The sequence below is a fragment of the Etheostoma spectabile genome, chromosome 20 (genome assembly GCF_008692095.1).
Source record: "Etheostoma spectabile isolate EspeVRDwgs_2016 chromosome 20, UIUC_Espe_1.0, whole genome shotgun sequence".
NCBI lineage: Eukaryota > Metazoa > Chordata > Actinopteri > Perciformes > Percidae > Etheostoma > Etheostoma spectabile.
The window spans coordinates 4,617,305-4,632,034 of record NC_045752.1 but is presented as its reverse complement, the minus strand read 5'-3'; the positions used below and the strand labels follow the sequence as shown (position 1 = coordinate 4,632,034).

The 14,730-nt window shown below is 34.4% G+C and overlaps 2 protein-coding genes across 3 annotated transcripts in view; one reads left to right on the top strand and one right to left on the bottom strand.

Annotated features, from left to right (window-relative positions):
- acvr1l (activin A receptor, type 1 like) overlaps window positions 1-5,132 on the top strand; it is a 10,133-nt gene extending 5,001 nt beyond the window's left edge. The window contains exons 6-10 of the mRNA XM_032500091.1: window positions 1,044-1,190; window positions 1,681-1,956; window positions 2,503-2,700; window positions 2,889-3,019; window positions 3,836-5,132. Coding sequence (XP_032355982.1) covers window positions 1,044-1,190; window positions 1,681-1,956; window positions 2,503-2,700; window positions 2,889-3,019; window positions 3,836-3,967 — 884 coding nt within the window. The 3' untranslated portion in view covers window positions 3,968-5,132. The remainder of the gene's footprint in view (window positions 1-1,043; window positions 1,191-1,680; window positions 1,957-2,502; window positions 2,701-2,888; window positions 3,020-3,835) is intronic.
- A 7,986-nt stretch (window positions 5,133-13,118) lies between these two features.
- Window positions 13,119-14,730, bottom strand: part of d2hgdh (D-2-hydroxyglutarate dehydrogenase) — a 6,147-nt gene continuing 4,535 nt past the window's right edge. Inside the window, exons 9-11 of one of the 2 annotated variants that reach the window (XM_032500090.1) lie at window positions 14,123-14,288; window positions 13,568-13,838; window positions 13,119-13,536 (exon numbers count right to left, since the gene is read on the bottom strand). In XM_032500090.1, coding sequence (XP_032355981.1) covers window positions 13,576-13,838; window positions 14,123-14,288 — 429 coding nt within the window. In that variant the 3' untranslated portion in view covers window positions 13,119-13,536; window positions 13,568-13,575. Of the gene's footprint in view, window positions 13,839-14,122; window positions 14,289-14,730 lie in introns of both variants that reach the window. The other variant, XM_032500089.1, reaches the window with a different exon arrangement.

Genomic DNA, 14,730 nt, shown 5'->3' with positions numbered 1-14,730 from the left:
TCGTCTCGTGGAGTAAGCGTCTCGTCACACCCCTAGTGTCAGTAATACTTGCGTTAGCTCAGTTTCAGTTTGCAGTTTCTACCAGTGTTGTTGGATGATAGTTATTCTAACCCGTGTATTAGAGCCCGATCAATATCAGGCATTTCCCGATATATATCGGTATAGGCATTTATAATGGCCTATAAAATTTCTGATAATTCTGATATAATGATTCTGATAAATTAATATTTAAAAAATAAAAACATTGCATAGTTTGTCCACCAGAGGGCACTCTACAACGTCCCTGTTGGCAACACTGATTATTGTTTTTGTTAATGTGTTTTTGTTTGTTTGATCAGATCTATTTTTTTATATATTTTGATGTTCCTCTGTTCTGTTGTGACAGTAAAGCAAATTATTATCATATTATTTTACTGAGAACTCATAAATAACTACAAATAACTAATTTTAGGGAAATCTGTTTATGTTTTGTAACGCTTTTCTGGATTTAAAAAAATATATATATCGGCATATATTTTTAAATAATCAAATATTTTTATTGGTATCGGCCTTAAAAATCCTTTATAGGTCCGGCTCTAACGTGAATCGATAGAGATTTGACATCAATGTCCAACTGATGATATGAGGGCAACAATAATATGAGGTCCCATCATTTTTGACTTGCTAAGCAACTGTCAAAACACAAACCATGTAATTCACCTCGTTGTTTTGTTTAAAACTATAACACTTGTCTTAGGTTGGTGATGTAAAGTTTTCTCATTATCATGGCAACTTATCAAGCATTTAAATAAAGTATGTAGGTTACGTGCCTTGAGATCCCGTTTTGTACCATGCAGTTCAGTTTGTACCAGTTTTTAATTGGAAAAATGTGGTTTTGTGCTGTAAATGTGGAAACATCAGCTCTGTTTCAGACCGATCAACTTCTTCAGCTGCAGTGGGAATTTAGCCATACAATCATATGAAAATACCCTAAAAGCACTTTTCAAATTTCTTAATGCATAAAACATCTTTAGATTACTCCTTTTCTGATCTCCTTTTTCCAGGCAAAGGAAGGTACGGAGAGGTGTGGCGGGGCCAGTGGCAGGGGGAGAACGTAGCTGTAAAAATCTTCTCCTCGAGAGATGAGAGGTCCTGGTTCAGAGAGACGGAGATCTACAATACTGTGCTGCTAAGACATGAAAACATACTGGGTGGGTCTGTCACACACAAACTTCTTAGATCTTGTTAGACCATTGTAAAGGGGGAACAGGTTGATTGGGCAAAAACATTTTTGTTATGGTAAAATATGTGATTTTGCCCATTTTTTTCAATGCATTTTATCCTGTCAGAGATCATGGTTTTAGCATTGTTGCCAAGAACATATTTATGACATATCTTGACTTAAGGATTTTTATGTTTAGCAGTTTGGATTGCCTTGTAGAAAAACTTTACTTAGAATCTCCTGAAATACATGTTTGTTTTCAAGCTGAATGCACGTGGCAGGGGTGTTCTTAGCTTGTCTGTTTAATCTCAACTTCCTTTTAACATTCTCGTGTCTTAACTCCTTTATGCTTAAAGCACATAGAGGTGCAATATAATGCAATCCAGCATAATAGGAAATAAATAAGAAAGTTATGCACAATTTGATGATCTTTTAAATCTTGAATGTCGTGTCTCGCCGCCCCTCGTCTCTCCTCCCAGGCTTCATGGCATCAGACATGACTTCTCGCAACTCCAGCACCCAGCTGTGGCTCATCACCCATTACCACGAGAACGGTTCACTTTATGACTACTTGCAACGAGTTGCTGTGGAGACGTCAGAGGGCCTGGCGATGGCGGCGTCCATAGCGTGCGGCCTGGTGCACCTGCACACAGAGATCTTTGGCACTGAGGGGAAACCGGCCATCGCACACCGGGATCTGAAGAGCAAAAACATCCTGGTCACAAAGGAGCTGCGCTGCTGCATCGCAGACCTGGGTCAGTCTGTCATCCATTATTTTACCTTTATCTACTTTGACCACAGTTAATCTGTTAGTTATTATTTTTTTGACCTTTCATATTAGAGGTCTTTGTCCAGCACTTCATGCTTCAGACAAACCAACCTAATTGTTGCCGTCTGCTGCTGAAGATGTTTTAGTTGCATTAACAGGACAATATCTTTTTTATGGCATTACTAATCATTGGTAAACAGACATTTTACACAGATAGAGTATTTGATCATAGAAAGATTGGTATATTTCAGGTGTCTTATTGTTATGTTTAATGATACACATCAAAATACATTATGTTAATCAAACAAATATGCCGACTGCATCTCTTTCTGAGCATTTTTTTAATGTTTGGAAACTATCATCATGTACATTGGGTTGCAGTCTTCTATCCATCTATTTGTCTTTGTCACACTCTCTATATATGTCAATCTTTTTCCTGATGAAAGAATGTCTATGTCAGCGCAGATCTTTTTTTAAGTCCAGCTAAAACCCTGTATGTACTGTAAATAGTGTATGTAACTGCATGTTACAGGGCTGGCTGTGACCCACTCCCAGGCAGACAACCTGCTGGATGTTGGCAACAATCCGAAGGTTGGCACCAAGCGTTACATGGCACCTGAAGTACTGGACGAGACCATTCAGATAGACTGCTTTGATGCTTATAAGAGGGTGGACATCTGGGCCTTTGGGTTGGTGCTGTGGGAGATAGCAAGACGCACATACAGCAATGGTGAGTGGCATGCATTGTTGCATTTTTAGAACTGTGACATAATAGACAATTGCCTCTAATTTCTTATATTCCAATGTATGATTTTTAAATTCAAATTGGCTGTTGTTAGGAGGGAGCATTTACCACTGGTTCATCCTATTTCTCCTGTTACTTGCACTCATTTCTATCATCTCATTTTGACTCTCCAGGCATTGTTGAGGAGTACAAGCCTCCGTTCTACGATCAGGTGCCAAATGACCCCAGCTTTGAGGACATGAGGAAGGTGGTGTGTGTGGAGCAGCAGAGGCCTTTCATTCCTAATCGTTGGTTCTCTGATCCTGTAAGTATTCATTCTTTTATCTTATACTCTATTAATTCATATAGTGCAGTGCCTGTTAATAAATGCTTGGTCTGTGGTATTGGTGCTTGCAGCTTTCTCCAGAATCGTTGTACCAATGATAATACCCCTACCCTAATACTACGACTTTTATATGACTTTTAAAGCATACAATACCATGATTTTTTTTTTTTACAATGTACTATAATATTTTTTTCTGGCATTTTATACCATGATATACCACTGACATACTATTCTATGAGCTCCTTTATGACAAACAATATACTATATTTTTCTGATACGTTGACGTCCTTTACAAACTTTGTTTCATTTTTCTGACATTTTACTTAGATACTATGACGTTTCTTTTTTTACATACTAAAGTATTTATGTTTTTTTTATGGCAAACTGTACTATGAGTTTTTTTTCTGACATACTATGACAACATTTATTTTCAGACATAATGGTATGATTATGGCATGCCATACTAGGACATTTTATGAATTTTATTGTCAGAAGCCAAAATTTGGCAACCATAGCTTGACGTGACTAATTTCATCCCCACATCAGTGTGTTTCCTAAAATGTCAAGATGTCAATAACGATCTCCCAACTGTAAATTGCTAAACAAGGCAAAAGAGATTTGTACCAATGCAAGTGAGATGGCCTTAACCCGCTAGTTCCCAGAATGTCCTTATACATCTAAAAACTCTTGCAGTCACATTTTCACAAAGTTTCCTCTCACTGTGCGTGTATCACTGCAGGACTCTCCTCTTATTTCCCTAACCTCTTTGTCCTCTGTTTCTCCCCTCCCTCTCAGACTCTCTCTGCTCTGGTGAAACTGATGAAGGAGTGTTGGTACCAGAACCCCTCTGCAAGGCTGACAGCACTGCGCATCAAGAAAACCCTGGACAAGATTCACAGCTCTCTGGAGAAGGGCAAGGAGCCGTGAAACTTCAGAGCCCACTGCCTGATGTCAGGGATCGTCTTAGTGATTGTGAGACCCGAGGATGATAAGGGGACAGACAGAGAGACCAGAGGAAAGAGTTGTTCAAGTGTCATGCAGCCTCATCCTTATGTGGTTGCCTTCCACTGACATCCCTCTCTCTGACTGGAAGCCCACTCAGACGTTTGGACCTGTCCTGTCTGAATAAGCCAGCCTTTGTTACAGGACACAAACCATTGTGCCCGACCTGACCTGACCTGAACTGTAGACTGTTACTGAGTGTGAAGCACATGGATGGCATATTGTAGTACTCCATAACAATGCTTTAATGCCCATATAACACGCCCATACATCACACACACACACACACACACACACACACACACACACAGTCTCTTACAATTCATTTTTTTGATCCCCAGGCCGTGTTTTTGGCATGTTGCCGTGTCATTCTGCTCAGAGACAATCTGAAGTGTTTTACTCACTTAGCTTTATTAAAATCATGCCACCTATTCTACAAAGACACACACTACAGACCACACAAATATGTTCACTTACAAAAGGAAAAGAGCCAAAATAATCCTCTTTTTTTTTTTTAAATCTAAAAATAGTATGATATTTATGAAATCTCCACTGCTACCAAACTACTGAGGACATGTAAGGCTGATTGTGTGTGAAATGGACTGTATACATATATAGGCATTTACTCTCCTAGACTTTCTGTCCACATATTGTCATTAATGATGCTAGAAAGCAAAGAGTTGTTAAGCAATAGAGGGAAAAAGTAGGGAATTGTTCTTGCTAAGCTTGTTTGTTGAATGGAATAAATCAGGATGAAGTACAACAGATGTAATTATCCTGGTGATTCCTGTAGGAGACACAGTTAGTACCTGCCAAAAGGCATTAGTCTGTATCTTATAATAAGAACAATATAATCCTCTCTGCCTGGCACACTTCATAAACCTGCTGTGGCTCTTTGTTAGCGCTGACATGTTTTAAGATATTGGAGGTTAAGTATTTTTATTTAGCGAGGCGGGCTTCCGTTAAATTCGTCATGCCATACTGTACAAGTTGCCTAAATAACAAGAAAAACACTAATTTGGTAACTGTTTCATTCAAGATTTAAAAATGATAACGTTGCCTAAATGTTTACAGATGCTGGGTTTGCTTTGTTTTTTTATATGTAATAAAACATTGACTGCACTCTTGCCTAATGATTAGTCAGACTGTTTTTAATTTATATACTTTATTAATTCCGCTTGGGAAATGGAAATGGCTGACAAAGCCAGGTGCTCCGAGCAGTTAGGGGTTCGGTGCCTTGCTCCAGGGAAACTCAGCATTGCCTTGGAGATGAACTAGAAACTCTTCAGCTACCAGTCCACAACTCAATTGCCAGTTTATTAGGTTCACCTAGCTAAAATTAATGCTAAGGGCAACAGTCCTTAGCTGCCATGCAAGGCACAGGCCTGCCCAATAATCATAATATAGTATGTTGATTAAAGTCATAGTTTGTAGAAGAAAAGTGTTTAAAAAGTCAAAGTATGTCCCAAAAAATGCTATCATAGTATGTTGTAAGAAGTAAAAAAGTCATTAAAAGTCATAGTATGTTGAAAAAGGTGATAAAAACCATAGTATATTAAGTAAAAAAAGTCCTAATATAGCATGTCCAAGAAAAGTGAAAAAGGTCAAACTATTGTACGTCAATAAAAAAGTGATAAAAAGTCATAGTATAGTATGTCAAAAAATCTGATTAAAAGTCACAGTATAGTAGGTAGAAAAAGTCACAGTATAGTATGTTGAAAACATTTATATGTAATAAAAAGTTCGTAGTATAGTATGTTGAAAACATTTATATGTAATAAAAAGTTCGTAGTATAGTATGTTGAAAACATTTATATGTAATAAAAAGTTTGTAGTATAGTATGTTGAAAAACGTCATAGTGTAGTAGGTAGAAATAAGTCATGGTATAGTAATTTGACAAAGTCATAGTATAATATATTGAAAAAAGTGAAAAAAAGTCATAGTATAGCTATAATAAGTCGAAGTAAAGTAATTGAAGGTCATCGTATTGTATGTTGAAAAGTGTGATAAAGCCATAGTATAGTATGTCAAAAAAGTCATACTATTGTACGTCAGTTAAAAAGTGATAAAAAAAAGTCATAGTAGGTCAAAAAACATCATAGTATAGTATGTTAAAAAAAAGAGAAAAAGTCATAGAATGGTAAGTCAAAGAAATATTATTACAATATTATTGTAATATTACAGTATTTTGAAAAATATTATGAAAAGTTATAATATAGTAGGTAGAAAAAAGTCATAGTATAGTATGTCAAAAAAACATAGTTTAGTATGTTGAAAAAAGTGAAAAAGTCATAGTTTAATATGTCAATAAAAGTGATAAAAAAGTCGTGTTGAAGAAAAGTAATAGTAAAAAGTCATAGTATAGTGTTTCAAAGAATATGATTAAAAGTCATAGTATAGTAGGTAGAAAAACGTCATAGTGTACTATGTCAAAAAAAGTAAAAAAGTCATAGTACAATATGTCAAAAAAAGTCAAAGAAGTCATAGTATAGTAGGTAGAAATAAGTCATGGTAGAGCATTTTGAAAAAAAGTTACCTTATAATATATTGACAAAAGTGAAAAAAGTCATAGTATAGCTATAGTAAGTCAAAGTAAAATGATTGAAGGTTATTGTATTGTATGTGGAAAAAAGGGATAAAAAAGTCACAGCATAGTATTTCAAAAAATACGATTAAAAGTCATAGGATAGTAGGTAGAAAAAGTCATAGTGTAGTATGATGAAAAAAGTGAAAAAAGTCATAGCACAGTATTTTGATAAAAGTGAATAAAAGGTCACATAGTATGGTATGTAAAAAAAAGTCAAAGTATAGCATGTCAAAAAAAGTGATAATAAAGTCATACTATAGTATTTCAAAAAATATAATTAAAAGTCATAGTATAGTATGTCAAAAAAGTCATACTATTGTATGTCAATAAGAAAGTGATAAAAAAGACCTGGTATAGTTTGCCAAAAAGTCCTAGTATAGCATGTCAAAAAAAATGATGAAAAGTCATAGTATAGTATTTAAAAAATATATGATTAATACTAATACTGATCATAGTACAGTAGGTAGAAAAAAGTCACAGTATGGTATGTAGAAAAATCTCATAGTGTAATATGTAAAAAAGTCATGGTATAGTATGTCGAAAAAGGTCATAAAAAAGTCATAGTATACTATGTCAAAAAAAGTCATAGTATAGTAGGTAGAAATAAGTCATGGTAGAGTATTTCGAAAAAGTCATAGTATAGCTGTAGTAAGTCAAAGTAAAATGATTGAAGGTCATCGTATTGTATGTGGAAAAATGTGATAAAAAAGTCATAGTATAGTATTTCAAAAAATATGATTAAAAGTCATATTATAGTAGGTAGAAAAAAGTCACAGTACAGTATGGGGAAAAATCTCATAGTATAATATGTTAAAAAAAGTCATAGTATAGTATGTCGAAAAAAATGGTAATAAAGTGATACTATAGTATTTAAAAAAAGATGATTAAAAGGTCACATAGTATAGTATGTCTAAAAAAAGTGATAATAAAGTCATACCATAGTACTTCAAAAATAGGATTAAAAGTCATAGCATAGTATGTCAAAAAAGTCATACTATTGTACGTCAATAAAAAAGTGATAAAAAAGTCATAGTATAGTATGATGAAAAAAGTGAAAAAAGTCACAGTACAGTATTTTGATAAAAGGGATTAAAAGGTCACATAGTATGGTATGTCAAAAAAGTGATAAAAAAGTGATAAAAAAGTCATAGTATGTCTAAGAAAAGTGATAATAAAGTCATGCTATAGTATTCCAACAAATATTATGAAAAGTCATAGTACAGTATGTCTAAGAAAAGTGATAATAAAGTCATACTATAGTATTTCAAAAAATGTGATTAATAGTCATAGTATAGTATGTCAAAAAAAGTCATAGTATAGTATGATGAAAAAAGTGAAAAAAGTCATAGTACAGTATTTTGATAAAAGGACACATAGTATAGTATTTCAAAAAAAGATGATTAAAAGTCATAGTATAGTATGTCAACAAAAGTAAAGAAGTCATAGTACAGTAGGTAGAAATAAGTCATGGTAGAGTATTTTGAAAAACGTTATGGTATAATATGTTGAAAAAAGTGAAAAAAGTCATAGTATAGCTGTAGTAAGTCAAAGTAAAATGAATGAAGGTTATTGTATTGTATGTGGAAAAATGTGATAAAAAAGTCAAAGTATAGTATTTCAAAAATATGATTAAAAGTCATAGGATAGTAGGTAGAAAAAAGTCACAGTACAGTATGGGGAAAAATCTCATAGTATAATATGTAAAAAAAAAAGTCATAGTATAGTATGTCGAAAAAAAGTAAAAAGTCATAGTATATTGTGTCAAAAAAGTCACAAAAAAGTCATAGTAGAGAATATCGTAAAGTTATGGTATTGTACGTGGAAAAAAAGTGATAAAAAAGTCATAGTATAGCATGTCAAAGAAAAGTGATGAAAAGTCATAGTATAGTATTTCAACAATTATGATTAAAAGTCATAGTATAGTATGTCAAAAAAAGTCACAGTACGGTATGCTGAAAAAACTCATAGTATAATATGTAAATAAAAGTCATAGTATAGTATGTCTTAAAAGTTACAGTACAATATGTCAAAAAAAGTCAGAAAAAAGTCATGGTATAGTAGGTAGAAATAAGTCATGGTAGAGTATTTTGAAAAAAAGTTATGGTATAATATGTTGAAAAAAGTCATAGTATAGTATCTCAAAAAAATCATTCTATTCAAAGCATTCTCTCATCACTATAAACTACATGATCTGACAGGTTTTGTCTATTCAACTTAAAGAACCTTAATGAAACAAATAAGATTTGAACACTCAACATTTTGCATTCAAGTCAAACTCTCATCAAACTAAGCTACTCAACCTGAGATAAAGTTCTTCTCGTAAAAAAAAGTCATAGTGTCGTCATAGTATAGTATGTCATTAAAAGTCCTAATATAGCATGTCGAAGAAAAGTGATAAAAAGTCATAGTATTTTATGTCAAAAAAAGTGATAAAAAGTCACAGTATAGTATGTCAAAAAAAGTCCTAATATAGCATGTCAAAAAATGTGATTAAAAGTCATAGCCTAGTGTGTTGAAAAAAGTGATAAAAACTCATACTATAGAATGTTGAAAATATGATTAAAAGCTATAATATTTTGTATGTCGGAAAAAGTCATAGTATACTAAGTCGAAGAAAAGTGATTAAAAAAATCATTGTATTGTATGTCAAAAAAGTGATAAAAAAGTCATAGTATAGTATGGCAAAAAATTCATACTATTGGACATTGATAAAAGTAGAGTAGCATGAACACAACCTTTAGACTAACAGTCTTTTTCAACTTTTCACTTCATCTATTTGAATTCTTTATTCAGATAATGTAGGTCCTGAAATAAACTGCATGCTGTATGATCTGAACATTTTGTCAAATTTTGTCAATTTGTCTCTTTTACTTAGTATATTGGACCCTTAAACTTAATGACACATTTAAGATTTGTCAACTTTTGTATTCAAGTCAAACTCTCATCAAACTAAGCTACCTAACCTGACATAAAGCTGTTTTTGTACAAAAAGTCATAGTATTGTATGTCAAAAAAACTATAGTAGACCATGTTGAAAAAAGTCAACGACATGTCGAAAAATGTTAAAGTCAAAGTACAGTCTATCAAAAAAGGGATAGAAAGTCAAAGCATGGTACGTCATAAAAAGTGAAAAAAAGTCATAGTGTAGTATGTCGAAAAAAGTTATACAATTGTTCATCAATAAAAGGAGATTAGCATTAAGCATAGCATAGTATGTTGAAAAAAGTGATTAAAAAAGTTTGGTATAGTATTCGATAAAAGTGATTAAAAAAGTTGTAGTATAGTATTTTGATAAAAGTGATTAAAAGTTCATGTATGTTGAAAAATGTCATAGTATAGTATGCTGATAAAGGTGATAAAAAAAGTCATAGTATGTTGAAAATAGTCGTAGTATGGCATGTGGAAAAAAGTAATGAAAAAGTCATAGTATAGTATTTTGATAAAAGTGATTAAAAGGTCATAGTATAGTATGTCGAAAAATGTCATGCTATTGGACATCATTAAAAAACAAGATAAAAACATCGCAGTATATAGTATGTCAAAAAAGTCATAGTGAAGTATTTCGAAAAAATATGATTAAAAGTCATAGTATAGTAGGTAGAAACAAGTCACGGTATAGTATGTCGAAAAAAGTCATAATATAATATGTTGAAAAAAGTGAAAAAAATAGTATAGTAAGTCAAAGTAAGGTCATTGTATTGTTTGTCAAAAAGTCATAGCATAGTATCTCGAAATAAATGATAAACAAGTCATGGTACAGTAGTTCTATAAAAGTGATACAAATTACGAAAAAAGTCATACTATTGCACGTCAACAAAAAAAGTGATAAAAAAGTCATTGTATAGTATCTCTAAAGTCAAAGTATTATATGTCAAAAAAATCATAACATAACATGTAGTGTAGTATAGTATACTAAGTCGAAGACAAGTGATTAAAAAGTCATACTATAGCATGTCGAAAAAAGTCCTAATTTTGTAGGTCAATAGAAGTAGAGAAGCATGAACACAACCTTCTTCATCTATTTGAATTCTTCATTCAGGTAAAGTAGGTCTTGAAACCAACTGCACCATGTAGGATCTGGACACTCACTTTCACTTAGTATATCAACCTGGGTGTCATCATGGACTCCACCCTTTCCTTCCAAACACATCAAACACTACTAAAACTGCCTTCTACCATCTCAGAACATCTCCAGACTCCGAAATGGCTTTCCACTTCTGTAGCTGAGACCCTCATCCACTCCTTCATCACCTCCCGTCTTGACTACTGCAACGTCTCCTTTTTGGTCTGCCTAGCAAGTCTATTGACAGACTCCAGTTGTCCAGAACTCTGCGCTAGTTTGCTCACCCCACACAAAACTGGTCTTCACATCACTCCCATCCTGAAGAAGCTCCACTGGCTGCCAATTAAGTCCCGATTAATATAAAATTCTCCTACTGACATACAAATCTCCCATGGACCTGCACCTCAGTACCTAACAGATCTGCTCCACCCATACCACTCATTCACGGTCCCTGCGTTCCTCTGACAGGACCTGCTTGCTGTCCCTAATTCCAGCGCCTGACTTTGGTGACAGCCTTCGTGTCAGTGCACCATCGCTCTGGAACAAGCTTCCCCTTACATTCGCGCTGCTCCTCTAGTATAACCTTTAAACCCATCTTAAACATACCTCTTCACTGAGGCTTATGGAATTTAATCTCTCCTGGCCTCTCAACTTCATCTCTTAACCCCCCCCCCCCCCCCCCCCCCCCCCTTTTAACTTCCTTGGGTTTGTGAAAGGCGCTGTATAAGTCAAAGTTATTATTATTATTATTATATTAACTTATGTGATCTGACAGGAGAGTTTTGGATTTTGTCATATTTAAAACTCAATTAAACATATAAGATTTGAACACCTAAACTTTTGTCTTCCAGTCAAACTCTTGTTAAACTAAGCTACTTAACCTGACACAAAGTTTTGTGAAAAAAAAAGTCATAACGTCATGTCAAAAAAACACAATAGAGCATGCCAAAAAAAGTCAACGACATGTCGAAAAGTACAGTCTATCAAAAAAAGTGGAAAAGGTCTTAGTATATGTAAAAAAAAGTGATAAAAAGTCATAGTAAAATATTTTGATAAGTGATAAAAAAGTCATAGTATAGTATGTTAAAGGAAGTGAAGTCATAGTATAACATGTCGCAAAATGGTAGAAGTTCATGGAAAATGTCATAGTATAGTATGTCAAAGTAAAGTGATAAAAAGTAATATATAATATGTCAGAAAAGTCATAGTATAGTATTTTTTGAAAAAAAAGTGATAAAAAGTTTAAGTATAGTAATTCGATAAAAGTGATGAAAAGTCATAGTATATTATTTAAAAAAAAAATGATTAAAAAGTCATAGTATAGTATCTCAAAAAAGTGTTAAAAACATAAAAGTATAGTATGTTGAAAAAAGTCATAAAAAAATCATAGGATGTTAAAGAAAGTTTCGAAAAACGTTCAAACTCCACACACAAGTCACACAATACACATGTACTTTAACTGCAGAAAACGCCTGGAAGAAGCACGGTGCTAGAAATGAGCTAAAAAAGTGTGTACCTGCCTCTCAAGAACCACTTGACTGTTAAATATTTCCTTTGTCATAACCTGTATGTGCTTTATTTCATTTGTCATAATCTGTATGTGCTTTCTGGCATAAAGTGTACTTAAAAAAAGTCATAAAAAACTCACTGTATGGTATGTCATAAAGTCATAGTATAGTACGGCAACAAAATGCCTTTAAAAACTCATAGTGTAGTATAAAGTACCTGCCAAAAGACATGAATCTGTATCGTATAATAAGAATATGATTCTCTCTGCTTTGCTCTTCTGTGCAAGCAGAGAGGAATCAAGGAAGGCTTGTTTGTGCTAGATCTGACAGGGTTTTAAAATGTTGGAGGTAAAGTTGTTTTCTGTTGCGGTAGGTTTCCATTAACTCCATGTCCCAGCATGCAACGCTGTACAAGTTGCCTAAATAACAACAAAAATACTCTGCATTCATTTGGAAAATTGATTCAATTAATTTATTCAAGTTTCATTTTAGAAACCGATACAGTTGCTTAGCTACAACTGTTCACAAATGCTGGGTTTGTTTTGGAAAACAAATGTTGCTTATTTTATATTTAATAACATATTTACTGCACACTTGCCTAAGGGTTAGCTAGACTATATTATGAGAAAAAGATGTACCGCATTTTAACAAATCAACTTTTAAATGATAGGTTTATAATTTTATAACTTAAAACAATCAGATTCATATGTACATTACATATTGACACATTTTTAAAATGCACAAGACCTATGCATATGCCGACATTATTGTGCTCGCTGTCTGCCCTCTAGTAGCTACTAGAAGGCAATCTACTGCCTACAGATGTCAATTATGATCATTCATTCACATCCTCTTAGCAATCCTGAAAGATATGTTTTATGTTTTTCATATATTATACAATTTGATTTTCTATGGAATAAAAAGTGGGCAGGAGGACTACAGCTACACTGGCTTAAATAAGTTTGCACGCCCATGCTAGAGTTGATCAATTTCCAAAAGATGTTTTTTCTTTTTTTTTTTTATTCCTCTTTTTTATCAACTTTAGCATGGGTGTGTAAACGTATTCTAGCCACTGTACCTCTACTGTAAGTAGTAGTGGTAGTTGCTACCGTTTAGCAGTAACTTGACTTGTAACTCCTCCTGAGACTGCTACAGTACTGAAGTCATTCTGAAAGTGATGCTTTGTGCAGATGGCAATGCAACTGCGTGCTAAACCTGCAGCTCGGCACTAAATGTGTGAAAAAGGTATAGCAGGAAAAGGGCAAAACTGACACAAAAACCATATGACAATACGTTTATAGCTAAAATGGGTCAACATAAGCTCTGTACACATTCCCACTTAACCCGTGTTTCTCAGCTTAGAGACAGTGAGGGTCATTTCAGGTTATCTGGAAGAGTCTTGTATGGGTTGAGAATGCCCTTGGGGTCCAGCATGGCCTTGATATCACCCATGAGAGCCACAGCCTGGCTGGCTTTACTGTAGTAGATATAGTTCCTCTTCTTCAGGCCCAGTCCGTGCTCTGCACTGATGCTGCCCTGACAGCTGGCCGTCCACTCGTAGACAAAGGGCTCGATGGCAGCGAGAAGAGCAGGGTCTTTGGCAGGAGAGGTGATGTTCAAGTGGAGGTTTCCATCTCCTGATGAAACAGATGGAAAGAGATGAAGGGACAATTTGCAGAGAGGCACGTGTAACTCACTTAAATACCACATTTGCTCAAAAACTCGGTAATTTCGTATACATTAAAGTATTTCAGAGTGGAGAATGAGTTGGAGGTATAACAATAATAGTGCCCAGGAGGTGAACTAACACCTGTCCAGCTACCAGTCCACCACTTTGGCCCGTGTGGGGACACCCAACTCCCTACTAACTGAGCTAGTAGTAGTAGTAGTAGTAATGCTAGCTTCCAGCTTCTGGTCTTACCTACGTGCCCGTATCCCACCACACGCTTGGCTCGGCCCCCCAGGTGCTCCCTCATGTCTGTCACCAGCTGATAGATCCGTTCCACCGGAAGCGAGATGTCATACTTGTAATTGAAGCCATCGTGAGTCAGCGCCTCCGTGACACGTTCACGCATCGCCCACAGTGACTGAAAAGGTGGAAATGGAAAGGTCGATTACATCTTCAAAAAACTAAAAATGGGTGGATTCATAGAGTCCCCACAGAAGTATTGATTAAACAACCCTAATATGAAAGTGAACACTTGAGTTTAGGTCGAGAGCTTTAACGAATTATAATCATTTTTAATCATTGTGAATCCCATAAAAAGAACAAACAATGCGTCTCTTAATACTTTCCGATTTCCATGCCGCCCGTGGCACTCAGACCGAAACATATTTGTTCCTGCTGAAGACTTAAATCTTTAAAAACAAGTCACACGTGAATGCTTTTATTCATAAAAATCTTACCTCATTTCCAAAAACCATTGGACATTGTAGTTTTTAGTAAACATTACTCAAACAGGATTAAATGATGTATTTGTTGGGGGACTATTCTCAGCTGCGGATTTGTTTATTGAAGTATGTTTTTAC